Below are 16,531 nucleotides of genomic sequence, written 5' to 3' on the forward strand. Positions count from 1 at the left end.
AAGGTTTGTACATACAGGGGAAATGACTTTTGGTGGAGATTGACTGGCTGCATTGCAAAAGTTCCCAGTCATGTTTATTGAGCATTTAACACAGAAGTTTGGAAACTGCTCTGCACTAACACTTGGCCAGAAATGGTGTCTGTTTCTGATTCTATGAAGGTTTTTGGCACATCTCTTCAGTAAAATTTTTGGCTGTTTGACCCATTACAATTTTTTCCTTTTTTAAAAAATATCTTTTTATTTTAACACTATCACAACACAATATCTGCTTGTGACGGTCACCATTTAATGTTCAAAATCTGCCTTAGTAGTGTTACTTGATTTGCATCTGAAATTTAAAACCAGATGAAGTGACTTTTCTCACTGTCATACTTGATTGAAAAATAATTAATATATATATATATATAAATAGCAATTGGAGAGCAGAAGCAAGGTGCCATCTTTCTAACTCAGTCATTGATTATTAGTATGTAAAGCCATATTTGTTTATCGGTTATATTATAATAGAATGTCTTGATGTAAGCAGGTAAGAGAACACTGAAATGGAAAAAATCACGAGAGTTGAGGCACAACACACACAAGTGTAAGAAAGGTTGGCTTTTAATACTGAGGAGGTGTCGTCATGTCAGCTGAAGAACAAGCGTGACCATTTTAACACAGCACCGTTTGCTTTTATACATTACAAGCTTGACAAGTCAAATGTAAGTCAATTTAGGGCAACAACATGTGTCATGTATGCCATGATTAGCAGGATGCTGACAAGGAGTCAGAATTTACTGCACTGTTTTCTATATTCGCATCAACAAGTGTTGTGCATAGCAACATAAAGTGGGTGAACTGTGTTAACTGTGCAGACAGGTTACTGCAGTGTGGCGGCAAAACTCCAAACTTTGTACATCTTTTCATGCTGCGTTAGTTTTAAGATCTGCCTGTAAACTTTGAGGCACTTCCCGAAATTCTGATTATTAAAAAAAAAAAAAAAGTGTCACCCACTTTACAGAGTCTGAAACACATGCTTAGGCAAGTTCTGGCCATAATTCCTCTGAGTGGAGAGAAGCTGCAGGAGTGGTGAAGAATGTGGGGGGGGGGTAAAGGAAAAAAGTCAGAAGGAGCAGCAAAAACAGCTGAGATGGCTGAGGTGTTTATGTCAGCGGGCCTTAGAGAGTATTCTTAGCTTGTTTGTGTATAATTGAAGTTGCGGTGTGTGGTGCAGCGCCACACAAAACTGTAATAATTCTCTCTATTTATGATGTTGTTTTGACATTCTCAGAGCTTGGTTTCTGGCCTGGCACAGTAACCTTAAGTATGATTTACTGCTTTGTTGAGTACGCGCTACATTACTGATCTAACTGTACATGTTGTAAAGTGGTACGTAAACATTCAAATTTCAAACCAATTGAAGTGGCTATAAAAACAATTCTCAAACTCACTCTCTGCCACTAAAAGTCTCTGCGGCAAGTTTGGAATACCTGTCCATGCATTTAATCTTTGTCCACATTGTCATTGGATCTAAATTGGAACAGTTTATTGGGCATGGGGACACGTTCGCCGACCTGCCAACAAACTTGAAATCATTCAAATTAGAACAATAAAAGCAGGAATTTACAAGTAATTTTATTCTGCCTTTTTTTACATTGACACCCACTAACGGGGATATTAAATGGAATGCTAACCCTGTTTATGTGGCTGAAGCACATATTGTAGTTTACTTAGTACTATTAATATACTAACTGTACATGGCTCTCTTTCAAGATCAATATACAAAGTGAATTGGGTTATAGTGTCAGAAAAATCAGAGAAAGGGCATAAATATGAGTTTCTCCTGCCACCTGCTGGGAGGACTTGGGAATTGCTTATACCTCCAAAAATTTGACAGGGCCAACATGTCATCACGCAGTGCTTAAACACCAAAATTCCTCTTGTTCGCACTGGCTGTGAAGTATTTCTCTCATTGCAAAAGGGTTCCTTTAAGATAAATTCAATACGCTGGAATCTAAAGTACATACATGTATGAAACATGTTTGCAAATATTGTATTGTACTTTAAATTAGAATGCCTTTGTGTGTGTGTGTGTCGCTTTCAGGTTTGAGCTGATGAGGATGTGCTGGCAGTATAACCCTAAGATGCGTCCGTCCTTCCTGGAGATCATCAGCAGCATCAAAGAAGAATTGGATCCAAACTTCAGGGAAATGAGTTTCTTCTACAGTGAGGAAAACAAGCCGCCGGACACAGAGGAGCTGGATATGGAGGTAGAAAACATGGAGAATATTCCACTGGACTCTGTATCCACAAGGCAGCCGTCTGCTGCTGTCGTTCCCTCGTCTGGGTGTATAGGAGGCACGTCACCTCCTCCTACGCAGCAGTTATCCCCCATGCAAGGCCCCAGGACTCCATTACTAGGACCTGTGTCTCCCTCAACCCTGGGCCAAGTAGCCTCAGCTATGTTGTCCCCAGGACAAGCCTTGGACAAGCACTCAGGACATGTTTCGGCCAACGGGCCTGTGGTGGTGCTACGGCCTAATTTTGATGAGTTGCAACCCTATGCACATATGAATGGGGGCAGAAAGAACGAACGGGCGTTACCACTGCCCCAGTCATCGGCCTGCTGATATCAGTCCAGCCCCTCCTTTTCCTCTCACACAGGGTAACTAAAAACCTTTCTCAGTCTCTTAAGGAGGGATGGATGAGGTAAAAAAAACAAAAAAAACTACTTTGTCCTACTGTGTGCCAGTAGATAGTCTCTCCACTCCTAAAAGGTCAAACACAAACTCTACGGACTGTAAAACAGCACAGAAACCTGCTGAGGCATTTGGAGTATGGTGGCTCAGACACACCGGGGCACTCCTTCCTACAAAGCCTGTATTTCAACCTTTCTTTCATACAGCTTCTTCAAGAAGAAAAACACAGGCTTTTTATCTTGACCTACAGACTTACACATGAACTTTAAGAAAAAGAATTATAGCATATCTGCCAGCAAAACCAACAGAAGAGCACTTTTTTTCCTGAAGATTTTAGAGAGGATGTGATGGATATTTGAGTGTGTATTTATACAAACACACCATTCTCTCCACAACATGGTATAGATCCATTTCTATCAGGACTTTCCATCAAAATGACTTTCTTTCCACGAGCAGACTGGTTCACATTGTGTGAGGATGCCTCAATTAGAAAGGTTGTACTAAGATTGATGTTTCATTTGATATTTCCATCAGATCCTGTCAGGTGAGGGTCAAAATGGTAGAGGGCCTATTTTATATCTGCCAAACTATTGCCAAATCAAGCTTTTTCTTCAGTTTCTTAAAGTTATCCCTTTGTGTTGAAGGGTGTGATTCAGAGTTGTGTTAAGTCTGTGCAATAATACCAAAGTTATTTGGTGTTTTACAGACGTCTCGCTTAGTATCTGCTGTTGGAGCAAGTGAATGTGTGTTTGCACGCCTTTACATCTACAAGTTTTACCAGAATATGCCATATCTGCAGAGGGGGTGGAACAAATTTTTTAAGAGAAATGCACAAGTTTCTAGGGAATATGGCCACGGAGAAGTCAACATTGAAACAAACAGAAGACAACTTAATTGTATGTGTTCTGAGATTATTAAGGAAAAACAAACTATTGTTAGGCAAGTAACCTTTACACTAATAATACAATAACTCCTAAAAGTCCATTTTTGTGATATAAGGCACGAGTTGTCTGTGTACTGTGTACATGCTTTAAATTAAACACAAAAAGTGTCAGCTGACAGGTAATAAAATCTACTTAAACAACTTAAACGTAACCGTGGGGTAGTATGAATAACTGCATTCGTAAGGCATTTATTTTTTAGAGTTGAAACAACCGGCCAATGAAATTAATCTGCGACAGATTTGACAATCAGATCATTTTTTTTCTGTGATACAAAAAAGAAGTACGCACATTTTCAGTCTTCCCTGACAAATCTCTGCTTCATCCTAAGTGGAATCTCTTTTTCTCTACTGCGTGACGATTTGCATACCAAACAATTAACTGAGAATAGGCTCATTAAAACTTTGCTCCACGCCCCACATCCAAGCAGACCCGAGCTCACACAACTGTTCCCTGCGTCACTTTGAGTCAGGAAACTCTGAATCACAGCCTCAGTCCGTCTTAGCTTTTTACATTTTTTAAAAAAAAAAGCATCCTGAATCTCACACTTAATTTGGCAGTACCACTCGCCCCCCATGCCAACTTTAACTTCCTTAAATAATTTTTGTGAGCGTGCGTTTTGTGTATGATACATATTCAATGGCACCAAATACGCTGCGACATCAAACGAGAAGCTGTTAAAATCAGATTTTAGTAGCCTTGAGACAATTTTTAAGGCAGAGGAGGTCTCTTCTATAGTCATCGCATTTCAAACACTTATAAAAGGTCTTACAGTTTCATTTTTGACTGCAGGATCATTTTTATACACATTGATTTTGTCACTTTTTTAAAAACCTTTTTATGGTTAAAAATGTTTGCCTCTATGTCTGTATAAACAAAGCTGCTATTTTTATTATTTTTCTCTATTGGAGATTTTATATATATATATATATGTATATATGTATATATATATATATATATATATATATATATATATACGTATGTATGTATATCTCCTTCAGGTTTGGTATTTCATTGTCTCCACCACAGTCCATTTTAATATCCTTTAGTTCTGTTTAAAAGTTTTAAATAAAACAGTCTTTCCCTAAAAGTTTTTCAGTAACACTACATTTCATTTATTGCCTTTTATTTTTATTAAATGTTTCCTTCTGTTTTTGTTTTGTGGATGTCTATATTATTATTAATATTATTATTATTATAATTATTATTTGGAATGGACACCTTAGCTCAATGTGTGAGCGTGTACTTTCTGCACCCTTTTTTGTACTTGTGTTGTCTAGCACTGCGTCTAGCATTGCCCTCTAGGTGCGACTCAATCTCAGGTTAAAGTAAAGGCTTTGCTTTCTCCACACATTCTCATATCATCTTGTATTTGCCTCACCTTTAAGGTCCCTCCTGTCCCTCCCCTCTCCTGTTTTATTAAGTATAACAGTGCCCTCACTCCTTCCCTCTGCTGACCTTTATAGCAAACTGTATCAGTCTCCCTAGTGCCTCCTAAGTCAGGATTACTTCAAATATACAAGATGAATACTTTAATACCAGATCTGTTGGTTTTTTTTTTTTACCCATCTATTTCATGCCTCTTCATCGATATATAGGGCTAATTGGGTTGTCTTGTTTGCCTTAATTATGCCGAGCATCTTTTAAGCATTTAGAATCTGCTCCTTTTTTCCCTTCTTTCAAGCACAATGCCACCGCTTCTGCTAATGTGACTTCTTCAAAGTGAGATTTTTAAAACTGATTGTTTATCGACATAATCATCACCTCTGAAAACCAAATACAGGATGGGTTAAGGTCCAGGGAAGGGAACAAGTTTCAATGTCATGAATGAAAAAGGTCTTATAGTGGCTGAATATTGAAAGTGTTTTGAAGGATTTCTCCTCATGTTGCCTGGTGATTTTTTTTTTCCCTCTTTTCCTCGACTCTTTTTCTGTTGGAGTGTTTATTTATTTATTTTTTTATTTTCCTTTTGTGATATCAGTATAAATCACTGTATAAATGCCCCATGATTCAGTATAAAGTTGGATTTTTTTTTTTGTATGCTTTGTCCGTGGTGTCATGACTGGGGGACTTAAAGCTTTTTTTATTTTTTTCCCTTCAGACATATATCTACCTCACGCTTTTTAAACACATTTGTGTGCATCGAAATCAAATACACCTTACTCTCATCAGTTTTAACAAAGACCTTGCCTGGACAGACCACACAGGGCTCTACATAAACCTCAGAGCGGACAGGAGATGGAATGAAAGAGTTGTGAGTTTAACCCATGAATATAAAGCGTAGTGGTTTTACAAAAAGCGTTTCACCTTGGTGATCAGACAAATAACACAGAGTTTCTAAACGATAGCTGCAAACCCTCAGCACAGTGTTGTCTGTAAGGGCACTGTCAAATAATATTGAATATTTATGTGACACAATTAACTTAAATACATCAACCTACACTGTATTTCAATTGAATTGTAAAAAGCCAATGCAGTAACGCATATGAGCTTAACATCAAACATTCCATCTCCACAGACTCCCAACATTTTGTCACAACCTTAACTCCTCAAAACAAAGCATTTATAGAGAGGTCTAGAAGATAACATGGGAATATTTAAGAAGGGAAATGTATTATTCACCTCCAAGAAATAAAATAAACAAATAGATGATATGCCATTTACTTGAAGCCAACATCCCATTTCACACCTTTAGATTATTCCAAGCAAACAGACTGCATTCACTATTACATTCAGTTATGTGTGAGGATGAGTGCTGTGAATGTAATGAGGATGGCTCTGTAGTTCCTACACAAAAACACCACGGAGCAAGCCGCAACCCTCCCCCAATACGCACATGCTCCTACTTTAAGATGAAATTGATTTCACTGTCTGAGTCAAAGAAGTAGACAAAAAAAAAGGAAAGAAAAACTTTTACTGTATTCTACCCAGCATGATGTTTCTGCCCAATTTCCTGTTGTCTACCTGGCTCTCTTAAAGACAATTTTTGGGGTGTTTTTAGTCAGTCTGTAGTAATTTCTCCATACCTGTTGTTCTGCTACTCAAAACAATGATGTCGGTTCAGTCCTTTCTCGGTGGATCCTATATCATCACCAAAAAATGTGGCGAGGTACATCTCAAAGCCTCTTGTAAAACCTCAGCTGTATTTTTTATTTTTACTCTTGGTGGTTAGCGTTGTCTTGTTGCCAGGGTTGATGGACTGGCTGAAAAAATAAAAATAAAAAAAATAATTTGCAATGAAATTGATATCCTGAAGCAATAAAAAAAGTTAACTCGGGTTAACTCGTGAAATTCGGGTGCTCAGCCAAGGGTCTTCTAAATCAATGAGGGTGGATAATCTTTTGTTTAAAACAGTCTGATTGCTGCTGAATATCACATTGGTATAGAAATCACCACTGACAAGCCAACAGTTTGAGAAGTTGACATATCTGTGTATTTATATTTCTCCAGATTGGATGTATCGTGACATATTTCAGCTTTTCAGTTCTGAGAGTAGACATTGATCTGCTGTGAGGTGAACTACTAGTTACCATTAGGTCACAAACCTGTCAAAACTACAGCTGTTACAATAAACACACAGACACATGACAGGGATGTTGTGTAGATTACGGGTAGTCACGGTAACAAGTAAACAACACTTTTAGAAAAAGTTAATAGTTTACAGCTTCAACTCTTTTGCATTATCTTAGACTTCCAGCATAAACATACCATCGCTATACTCAGTTTAGTCATCATCATTTTAATTCTTTAAGAAATGCTCTTCATGCAAATGTCAGGTTAATGGAGGATGCATCCATGCATTCGCCTGCAATAATAGGTTTGAGGTTCATTATTATTATGTCTCTGTTTTCGTGATTTGCATTCCTACACCTTCTGTGGGGCCTTGGTCTACTACTATAATCTTATTATGATGCTTTTGCAAAAAAAATCTGTGTGTTCATAAATTAATCGGGGAAGTAAATCAGAAGAATTTCATGAGACTGTCTTCTTTCAATCTCTGTATCTGAGGCCTCAAAGTTTTTTCACACCTATAGCTGAGATGGTGTATTTTTGACATGCCATCTCCAAACGTGTATCTGAGAATTTCTTGTATTTTACTTTTGTTCAGATTTTTTGGAATAAATAAATAAAAGAGAACTAGGGATTGCGTCATCTGTTTATTTTCTTGCGTGTTGCAGTTTATTTCTCATATCAGTGATATGGTGTCTACAGGCGTGTCTACAGCGTGTCGCTCTTCGTGCTGTTTGGAGTCCTCCAGCTGTTGGAGCATTGTGAGAATGAGGGCCTGCAGAAGGGGAACCAGTCTGTCAGCTGATGCAAGGCTGCCCGATGAAGGTATGTGGATTAAAGCGGCTCTCCGCTGACCATGATAAAGTGAGCAGTAATATGCAAAATCACAAAGGTATCTGAAAAGAACACAGATGGCATTGACATCTCGTTTGTGTTTGTTACTACAGTGCAGAAACAGTTACTTACCTGCCAGCATCTCTCGAATAAATCACATCCACCTCTACTCGTTTGACGTGCTTTGACACAGCCCTCATGTTAACGACAGAGTCCAGTTTCTCTGGCCCGCCTTCGATGCAGCACTGACTTTCAGGGCAGAGTCCACACACATCTCTGTCTCTGTATCTGTTGTTCTTCCCAGTTTGCACCAAAATGACAACGCTGGAACCTCTTGCAATGCCCAGATGAACAACAAACTAGGAGGACATGCACACAAGCACATCGTTTCTCATTGTGCACTGTAAAGTTGTGTGTGTGTTGAGTGTTTCAGCACATGAAATCTCTACTGTAATCAACGGTAGCCACAAGTTGATGCTCAGGCCATACTCTTGATACTTTAGACTTACATTGTGATGTCCCCAATGAGCAAGACACAACATAAAGCAAAGCTATTTATAAAACCAACTCGATGACATGTTTTTGTTGTAATTTTTTTCCTTATTATCATTATGTTTGATAAAGGGTTCTTTGTTTTTGTTGTGCTTTACACCTCAGCCATCAACTAAACATTAACATGCAATTAAAAAATGTATATATTGGACACGCTGTGGGGTGATGCAGTAGTTTTACAGTAAGTGTTAATACTTTATTCTTACCTTTGGTTTAAGACTTTGCCAGAGTTCAGTAATTATTTGCCGGGTTCGAACGTAACTCACTGGTACCTCTTTGATGTGGACGTCGATCCTCTCTCCAAGTCCGACCAACTTTAACGCCTGTAATACCTCTCAGTGATAAGATACATCTAGCAGGGAACTAAAAGCACAAACCAAAGTGCGTATCTTAACAATACCTGGGCCGCTTTCCAGCTGGGGTTCACAAAGAACTGTCTGAACGGTCCGAAACCTTAATGGAACATTCATAATAAACAAAAACATTGTTTTTTATGGTCAATAGCAAATACTTGCTTTACCTGTAACGACAACAGCTTCCCTTTCATTCATCGTTCAGCTTGCAGTCAGCACAGTAGAAACAGCTCGAACATTGGTATATGAAATGGTGTGCGTCTTATTTTAGAACTTGTAACTCGTTTTCTGCCCGCTTGGGGGAGCTCTTCTCAAACATTACAGTCGCAATGTAACATTGTCACATTACATTGTCACATTACAAGTGATGCAATAAAGTGTACCTGGTAAATTGCGACATCTACTTCAGAAATCATCACTGAAGCTCATTTACAATATATAAACCGATTGACTGACGATCAAATCACGTTGCATTTCCGCCGCTTTGACACTCATTTACTCATAATGTCCTTGCATCTATACAAGTTCAGCTAGTGGATAAAACGTGATACAGTCGCATATATTTAAACAATTAAAGTGTTGACCCTGCGACGGACTGGCGACCTGTTCAGGGTGTACCCTGCCTCTCGCACAATAACAGCTGGAATAGACTCGAATTTAATGCTTTTCAGCATGTATGCTAATTAAATATATGCTTAGATTATTTTCAGTAATTCGATTGAATTGAATCGGTTTAAAGGAAAATGTATCCATATAAACATGACTGTTGCGAGTTGAGAATTGTAATATTTCTGACAACCCTTAAATGCAGCATAACATCTGCCAGGGACAGGGCCGCTCCTGGGCCGCTCCTGTGTGATGCATGCAGGACCCGCCCTCCTCCTCCTGCACTTGTCAAAGGGCACTGTTCGCAATTTATATCACAGTTGTGCCCGCAGACGGACAAGCAAATGATACCGGGACAATCCATGCGATAAATAAACACGCGAGGTCATAGTTTTTTTTTTTACTTTTTTATTCTTACTTGCCAAAATGCTTCCTTTCAAGAGAACTTTTGACAGCGAGAAACAGCAGCTGCAGGAGCTCAATAGCAGACTCGCCCAGTATCTGTCCAGAACGAACCAGCTGGAGCAAGAAAATGCGCATCTTATTACAGAGATAAATAAGATGAGACAGGTGAGGAGGACAGCGGAATGGGAGCGGAAATGCAAAGCTGAGGTGCAGGATCTGCGGAAAATGGTGAGACAGCTGTCGTTTGAGAAGTCCCAGGCTGAGATGGAGAAGGAGAAGCTATGGCGAGAGTTGCAGACGGTCCAGTCTGTGTGCAGCGAGCAGACCGTGGTGTGCAGGGACATCAGCGGTGAGATCAGAGGCTGCGAGAAGGAGCTTCAGCAAGCTCACAAAATCAATACTGAACTCCAACAGCGGCTTTTTCAACTAGAGAACGAGTACAAATGCTTAGAAGACGCACACGGGCGTGAGATGCACCACCTCCGGCATCAGGTGGAGTCCCGGGTGGTGCCCATCATCACGCAAACTTACCGCGGGCCGCCGGTGGTCTCCGTGGAAGAGGTGCAGGAGTACGCCCGAGGTCTGTCTGAGGGATGGATAGAGACATTTGAAATGTACCAGCAGAAGGTGGAGGACATGGAGCAGTCGATTAAAGATGACCAGGCGAGGCTGAGTGATCTTCAGAAGGAGAGGATGCTGTATGCCTCCGAGTTGGGCAAACTGCACACAGAGTCGGAAAAACAGAGTAAGATTCAAATGCATCTCGAGGAGCAACTGATGCACATGCAGGAAAAATTCCGCGTGGATTTAAGTGAATACCAGGTAAGGACGAGTCCATTACAGGGGAGTGGAAAACCCAGATTAACGATTTAAACCATTTGTTGGACAATTTTAAGAACCCTTAGAAAAACATTTGATCAAAATGACACAGAACAGTTCCCCACTTTGGGAGAGAGCAGAAGCTGCCTCTCCCTCCTGCCACACCCACTGTCCTTAAAGGCGATGAAAGCTGCAGCTGTCAATGGCTGCTACTAATAAATTATAGATGAGTCTGATTTGTAGGCCTGCATCATCGTTTTCAAGGTTATTATAGTGGATCATCACAATCCAGGCTATTCACCATGCCGCTTACTCTAGTGAATCTCAAATGAGTAAATTCTTGTCAGTATTTAATGCCTTTTATAATTATAAGTTCAAGTTCCCATATCTGCTGAAATCACAAATCTTAAATGCAACATTTGGATTCAGTTGTCTGTTTCCCCAAGTACTTCACAGTCGCTAGGTTACTCCTGGCACTTAAACCAATTAGCTGCCAGACGGACAAATCCTTATTAGCCTCCTAAAGATGGAGCCCCAGGCAGGCTGGTCAGTTCTAAATGACTGTAATGGCCACACACTCTCAGGACTTCCTTCAAAACCACAAAACCAAAACCTCAGTTGTTGATGTAAGAATGAAAAATGAAAAACAACTGAATGTCAAAGTTTCAGTATTTCCAATGAAACGGTACGGCTAAGAAAAACAAATGATGAATAAAATGTTAACTGTGACGGCTTGCTTTAAAAAAAAAATTAAAAATTCTCTCCAGATGATTATTGAGCAGCTGGAGCATGAAAGGAACATGATGGCTGATGCTATGGCAGAGAAGATGAGAGACCACCAGCACCTTCTCCAGGTGAAGATGGACCTGGGCATGGAGGTGGCTGCTTACAGGTGATGACCCTATTTGTTTCATCTTCCGCGCAACACTTGGACTCTTCTAGGTTGGAAAAGGGGTTGACAAAAATGACTGTTCTATGTTCACGGGTCCCAAAAGAGGTAATTTAGTATTTTCCATGCTCGTTTGATCAGATGTACTGCCCTCTTTTTCAAGAACAGATTACCTGCTGAACTAGCCTTCCACTTCCTGAAGTTACAAATTGAATAAAAGATTTAATCACTTCACGTCAGAGGAAATCAGTGGCTTGCTTCCTAATGGCACTAAGTGCTTTAAATGGAGAAATCTTCCTTCAGTAAGATCAAATGAAAGAGAAGCTAACTTTTAGATTTTTGAACAGTAAACATATTTCACACGTCTTTCATACTGCTGGTCTGCGCGGCTTGTGTTTACAAAGCAGGAGTAATTATATGCGACGCATCTTTTTTCACGCGTGTCATCTTCATGGTCACAAAAATAGCTGCATCACAAAGAATTGTTAAAGAACACCAAATTTATGTTCTGTCAATTCCCAGGAAAATTCTTTAGAGGACAATCTACTCCAGCGTGACTCTATATGGACTCTCCCGTGGCACATCTGGTTTATTTTGGACTTGCTTGGAACCGTAGCGGTGGCATGTGTTTTTGTAAGCATCACGAGTCAGCTTTTGTCGTGGGATTTATAGGGAAGAGTTTGGACAGCCCCACATTGTAGTCGATATTTTTAGGTCAGTCTTTTAGAAAGCACTCTCCGGAGAGGTTGTTCTTTTTTAAGGCCCTTTGGTTTGTCTGTTGAAGCATGGCCAAGGAAGGGTGAGCTGTTTAAGTGAATTATTGTTGAGTTTAGTTTGCGAGGGTTGAAATGGCAGAACTGAATGATGTGCACCATCCTGTGAGGTATTTGATTTTATTTGCTAACCGTGTGAAAATTGATGGCTTACATGGAGGAATATCCTGACTCATTTGCCTTTGTTCTCAGAAATGCTTTTGCTTGTCTCTGTTCAGGGCTCTACTGGAAGGAGAAAGGGTTAGTCTGCAAGACGCTCATAGGAGGGTGAATCAGCATCAGCAGAGGGAGAGAATAATAGGTACTGTATTGAAATGCATATACTGCTTATTTTCATTTATAAGATGATCACTCAAAAATCTTGCATGTCTACCTTGTGTCAGGATAAATGAGAATACTTACTCTTAGAAAATATTTGTTAATGCATAGATTCATTTTTTTTACTTCTCTGCTTTAGATATAAAGATGCCCGCCCAACCCTACAATCCCAGAGCTTCCACCTTAACCACCAGACAACGTATGGATATCAGGTACCCATCACCGATAAACCTGAGAAGATCCCCCGTGCCCCCCTCTGGGTCCATAAGTCCCTCCAGAGTCATACCCATCTCAGTTGAAGGGAGGGCTCGCTATCAGAGTCCAGCATCCAGAAGAGATATGATTTCATTCAACAAAGCTCGGGTTGCCTCTTCTGCCCTTGCTACCCCAACCAAAGATAAACAAATAGGCCAGAGAGAAAACCAAAGGAGTCAAAATGTGCAGAAAACGGCAACAGACGAGACTGTTAGACTCAAACAGGTGTCTCAACAGAGCCGCATCAGTAGTGCTGCTGAAACCAAATCAGTGAGAGTGGTTTCACCCCCAAAGATGAGCCTAAGCACGAAAACAGAGGCAGAAAGCAAATGGCATGTGTCAGATGAGAGAGAGAAAGGTAGCGCTCATAACGAGTTTGAAGACAGAGTAGAGTCTACAATAAGGCCAACTGAGAAAAAGGTATTAGACTCTGTATCTGTAGAAGAGATCATTGAGTCCGTAATAAAACCAGCAGGTTTAGAAGCTAAAGTATGTTCATCGGGAGACTCAAAGATCACATATCACGTGGAGAAAAGTGAGCAGGAGGACGGCACGACTAAGACCCAGATTGTGCTGGAATCCAAAGTGGAGGAAGAGCTGGATGTTTTTCAGGACTCTGCCCTGGATGAATTCCTGGGCCAGGGAATGAAGAAGGTATCGCTGGAAGACATAGAAGATACAGCAACAGGAAACATGATCAAGAATCTGCTCAGCAGCCTTCAAGGGGGAGAAAGCCTTCAAAATAAGTCTGTAAATGTCGAAATCATTGAGGAACCAATAGAGTCTCAAAGTGATGAGGAGCCCGAGGTTGAGCAGGAGAGCAGATCTAGTTTTTATGAGCCCTCAACATACTTCCAAATTGAGGAGCTAGAAAATGTCTCTCATAGCACTCGACAAGAGAGGGGTGATGGCGACACAGTGAAGTCTTCTTTAAGAAGCACAGATCAGTTCAGTGGTGGATTTGTGCAAGTCCAGGAGGTTTCTAGAGAGAGCGGCTCTCCACTTTTCTCCCATGACCACGAGTCTAATGAGTATTTTGTGTCTACACCAGATGACAACCTTTCTGAGGCTGAGGATGGTGGAGGAATAATGTCATATGGCCATTATGGCGTTGTAGATGACCTGTCAGATGAGAGGTATTATCTAGACGAAAGTCCTCCCCAGAGAAGAGTGACTGTAGAGGAAAGTGATGAATACAAGCAGAAGTCTGGAGATCACTTGTTTGTTAAAGAGAGTTTTCCAGAGTGCATTATGGAAGAAGAGGTTCGTGTCTCGCCAGTCGTCCAAGAATCAGTACTTGAGTACCTGAGAGAGGACGCTTTGGAGCCCAAAGAGCAGCTGAAGGGAGCTCTAGAGAAGCTACAGAGCTCGGTGTCAGGTCCACTGAAGGAGGAGTTGGCTTTCCTCACAAAAATGAGCTATGAAAGTCCACAGAATGTAGCTGTCAAAAAAGTGGAACAGTCAAGTGATAATGGAACCATGACTATAGTTGCAGAGCTGAATGTCTCTCAGACCCTGGAAGACTCTGGGCTGCTGGAGGCAGGAGATGATATTTCTGAAGAGCAGATCATGGCAGCTCTCAGGTCTTCCAATGTGGGGGTTGAGAAAGCCTTCCAAGGAGGGGCAGGAGGAGGGTACAGTATCAGAGTTTCCAAAGAAGAAGTTGCTCATGATGAGGGCTTCAGTAACAAAAGAGAATCCGCATCTGAAATCATTGAGAAACACTATGAACTGGGCCCAACAGAGAAGTCCTTCACCTTTAAGATGGACGTACAGGGCAGTCATGTTGAAGCAACCTCGGAAACACCAGTGAAGATTTCCCACGAAAAAAGAGTTGCGACACTTGTCCTTGAAAGCCCTACAGATGACTGACAAAGAAATCATTCGACTGAAGCAGCTGCCACACGTGGGTTTTACATCGGTTGCAGACTCTGTACGCATGCTGTAATTTCAGCAAACAAAAACATCGAAATGATTTTGGTGTGATCTTTTACAGTGCTAATGATTCAGTTAATTAAAAATGACTAGAGACAGAATTTTTGTTAACCTTGCAGCTGTGTGATTACAAAACACTCAACACTAATATGAACTCGGTGAAGTTAGGATTTAAACATCTAGATACAGAAGCAGCTTATAGTAGGGGATACTGATGTGTGCTGCATCCACGTGTTTGACAGGCAGTTTATCTTCAAGTAGCTCTGTTTATTCTCTTTAGATTTCTATTTTTATACTAACCAGTTCTGTGGACCTTAAACAGCCTATTCTGCAGTTTCCAGCGCAGAGTCAACTCAGTCATCACTTCATTTGCCATAATATTGAGATGAACATTTAATTTAACGCAGACCAGCACAAGATCCTTCTAGTTATTAGCTGAAGACTGGGGCTTTCATTTGTTCTTATTTCTCGAGTACCTTTATAAAATTGACTGCTTTATTTTAAGAAGACACTAACATTTACAGAACATAGTTAAGCCTGTAGCTGCAGACTTTTATAGTGGGAGTGAATGAAAAAAAATGTCCTAAGTCAACATGGCATAAAAAAGTGGGTGTAAAATAACTTACCATGTTTGGCATTTTCTGATTACTTGGCTTTGCCGACAGCTAATAGCCTGCTTTACATTTTGAATAATTTGGAGAGAAAAAAAAAACGATTTGTCCCTTGTTAAACCAACATAATCAGTCCAAACAGTGAGAAACATGTATGTTAAAACTGTATGTTCACGTGGCATTTACCACTGCAATATGTTGGTTTTGATGCTTAAGAGTGAAATTTCTGGTCTGAACATGTGATTGGAAATCAAAATGATGGAATGTACTGCAAAGAATAATAATTAATTAATCAAAAATTAAAACTAGGATAATCCTATTTCATTAAAAAAGATGCACCACTAATGAAAATACAGTCACATCTGGTGTTGATGAATGCTGTGTACGGCACCTTTTACTTCTCCACCTGTGCTGGCCTGAAGGATTCAACTTTGCTCTGACCTAAGAGTGTATTTACGACTCTCACTATTTTAGGATCATCAGCTTAGCGCCACTGAGTGTTCACTACAGTTTGTTGTGTCTTGTTGCACAGGTAGAAATGGAACACTAAGATTACAGTCTGGTTATATTTCTTCAACATTTTGTTTGCTTGGCTGTTGAATTTACGCTGCACTGAGCAATGTCTTTTCAGATGGGCTTTTTGATATTATGTTGTCAAATAAAGAAATGTACAATGTTTTGCATGAAAGCTATGCTTCAATAAGAAATAAGTAGAAAAAAAAACTTTATTTAGAAAGATTTGATGCGTTTAAGTGCCCAGACATACCAAGTTTCCACACATTTTCTCACATGCGAACACAGTCAGTGCACTTACATGATCTCTCCATCGGTAATATTTGTCAGGTTACTGTGCATGTGTACAAAGTGTCTTCTAGATGCTGTGTGCCGTTTCTCTGCATAAAGAAACATCAGCATATGGAAAACCTAATGATGTGGAATTAACAGAAAGACAGTCCTGGTTTTGATGACTTTTGTCTTAATAAATGACACATTTGCTATAGTTGACATTTCTTCCAGCTCTCAGTTGAAAATTGACAAAAATATTAGCATTA

General features: G+C 40.1%; 3 protein-coding genes across 4 annotated transcripts in view; 2 read left to right on the top strand and 1 right to left on the bottom strand.

Moving 5' to 3' along the window:
* The window catches only part of igf1ra (insulin-like growth factor 1a receptor), a 72,488-nt gene extending 64,738 nt beyond the window's left edge, over positions 1–7,750 (top strand). For both annotated transcript variants that reach the window (XM_072385778.1, XM_072385779.1), the window contains exon 21: positions 2,084–7,750. In XM_072385778.1, coding sequence (XP_072241879.1) covers positions 2,084–2,609 — 526 coding nt within the window. In that variant the 3' untranslated portion in view covers positions 2,610–7,750. The remainder of the gene's footprint in view (positions 1–2,083) is intronic.
* Positions 7,751–7,805: 55 nt separating this feature from the next.
* pgpep1l (pyroglutamyl-peptidase I like) lies at positions 7,806–9,191 on the bottom strand. Its single transcript, XM_072385129.1, has 5 exons — positions 9,036–9,191; positions 8,916–8,968; positions 8,722–8,838; positions 8,096–8,322; positions 7,806–8,025 (listed from the first exon to the last, which is right to left on the bottom strand). The coding sequence occupies exons 1-5, from the start codon at positions 9,064–9,066 to the stop codon at positions 7,806–7,808; spliced, it is 648 nt and encodes a 215-aa protein (XP_072241230.1). The 5' UTR covers positions 9,067–9,191.
* Positions 9,192–9,793: 602 nt separating this feature from the next.
* synm (synemin, intermediate filament protein) lies at positions 9,794–16,520 on the top strand. Its single transcript, XM_072385781.1, has 4 exons — positions 9,794–10,701; positions 11,466–11,590; positions 12,579–12,661; positions 12,818–16,520. The coding sequence occupies exons 1-4, from the start codon at positions 9,901–9,903 to the stop codon at positions 14,803–14,805; spliced, it is 2,997 nt and encodes a 998-aa protein (XP_072241882.1). The 5' UTR covers positions 9,794–9,900; the 3' UTR covers positions 14,806–16,520.
* Positions 16,521–16,531: the final 11 nt, after the last annotated feature.

This window comes from Leuresthes tenuis, unplaced genomic scaffold (assembly GCF_036924035.1).
Source record: "Leuresthes tenuis unplaced genomic scaffold, fLeuTen1.0.hap1 SCAF_5, whole genome shotgun sequence".
Lineage (NCBI taxonomy): Eukaryota > Metazoa > Chordata > Actinopteri > Atheriniformes > Atherinopsidae > Leuresthes > Leuresthes tenuis.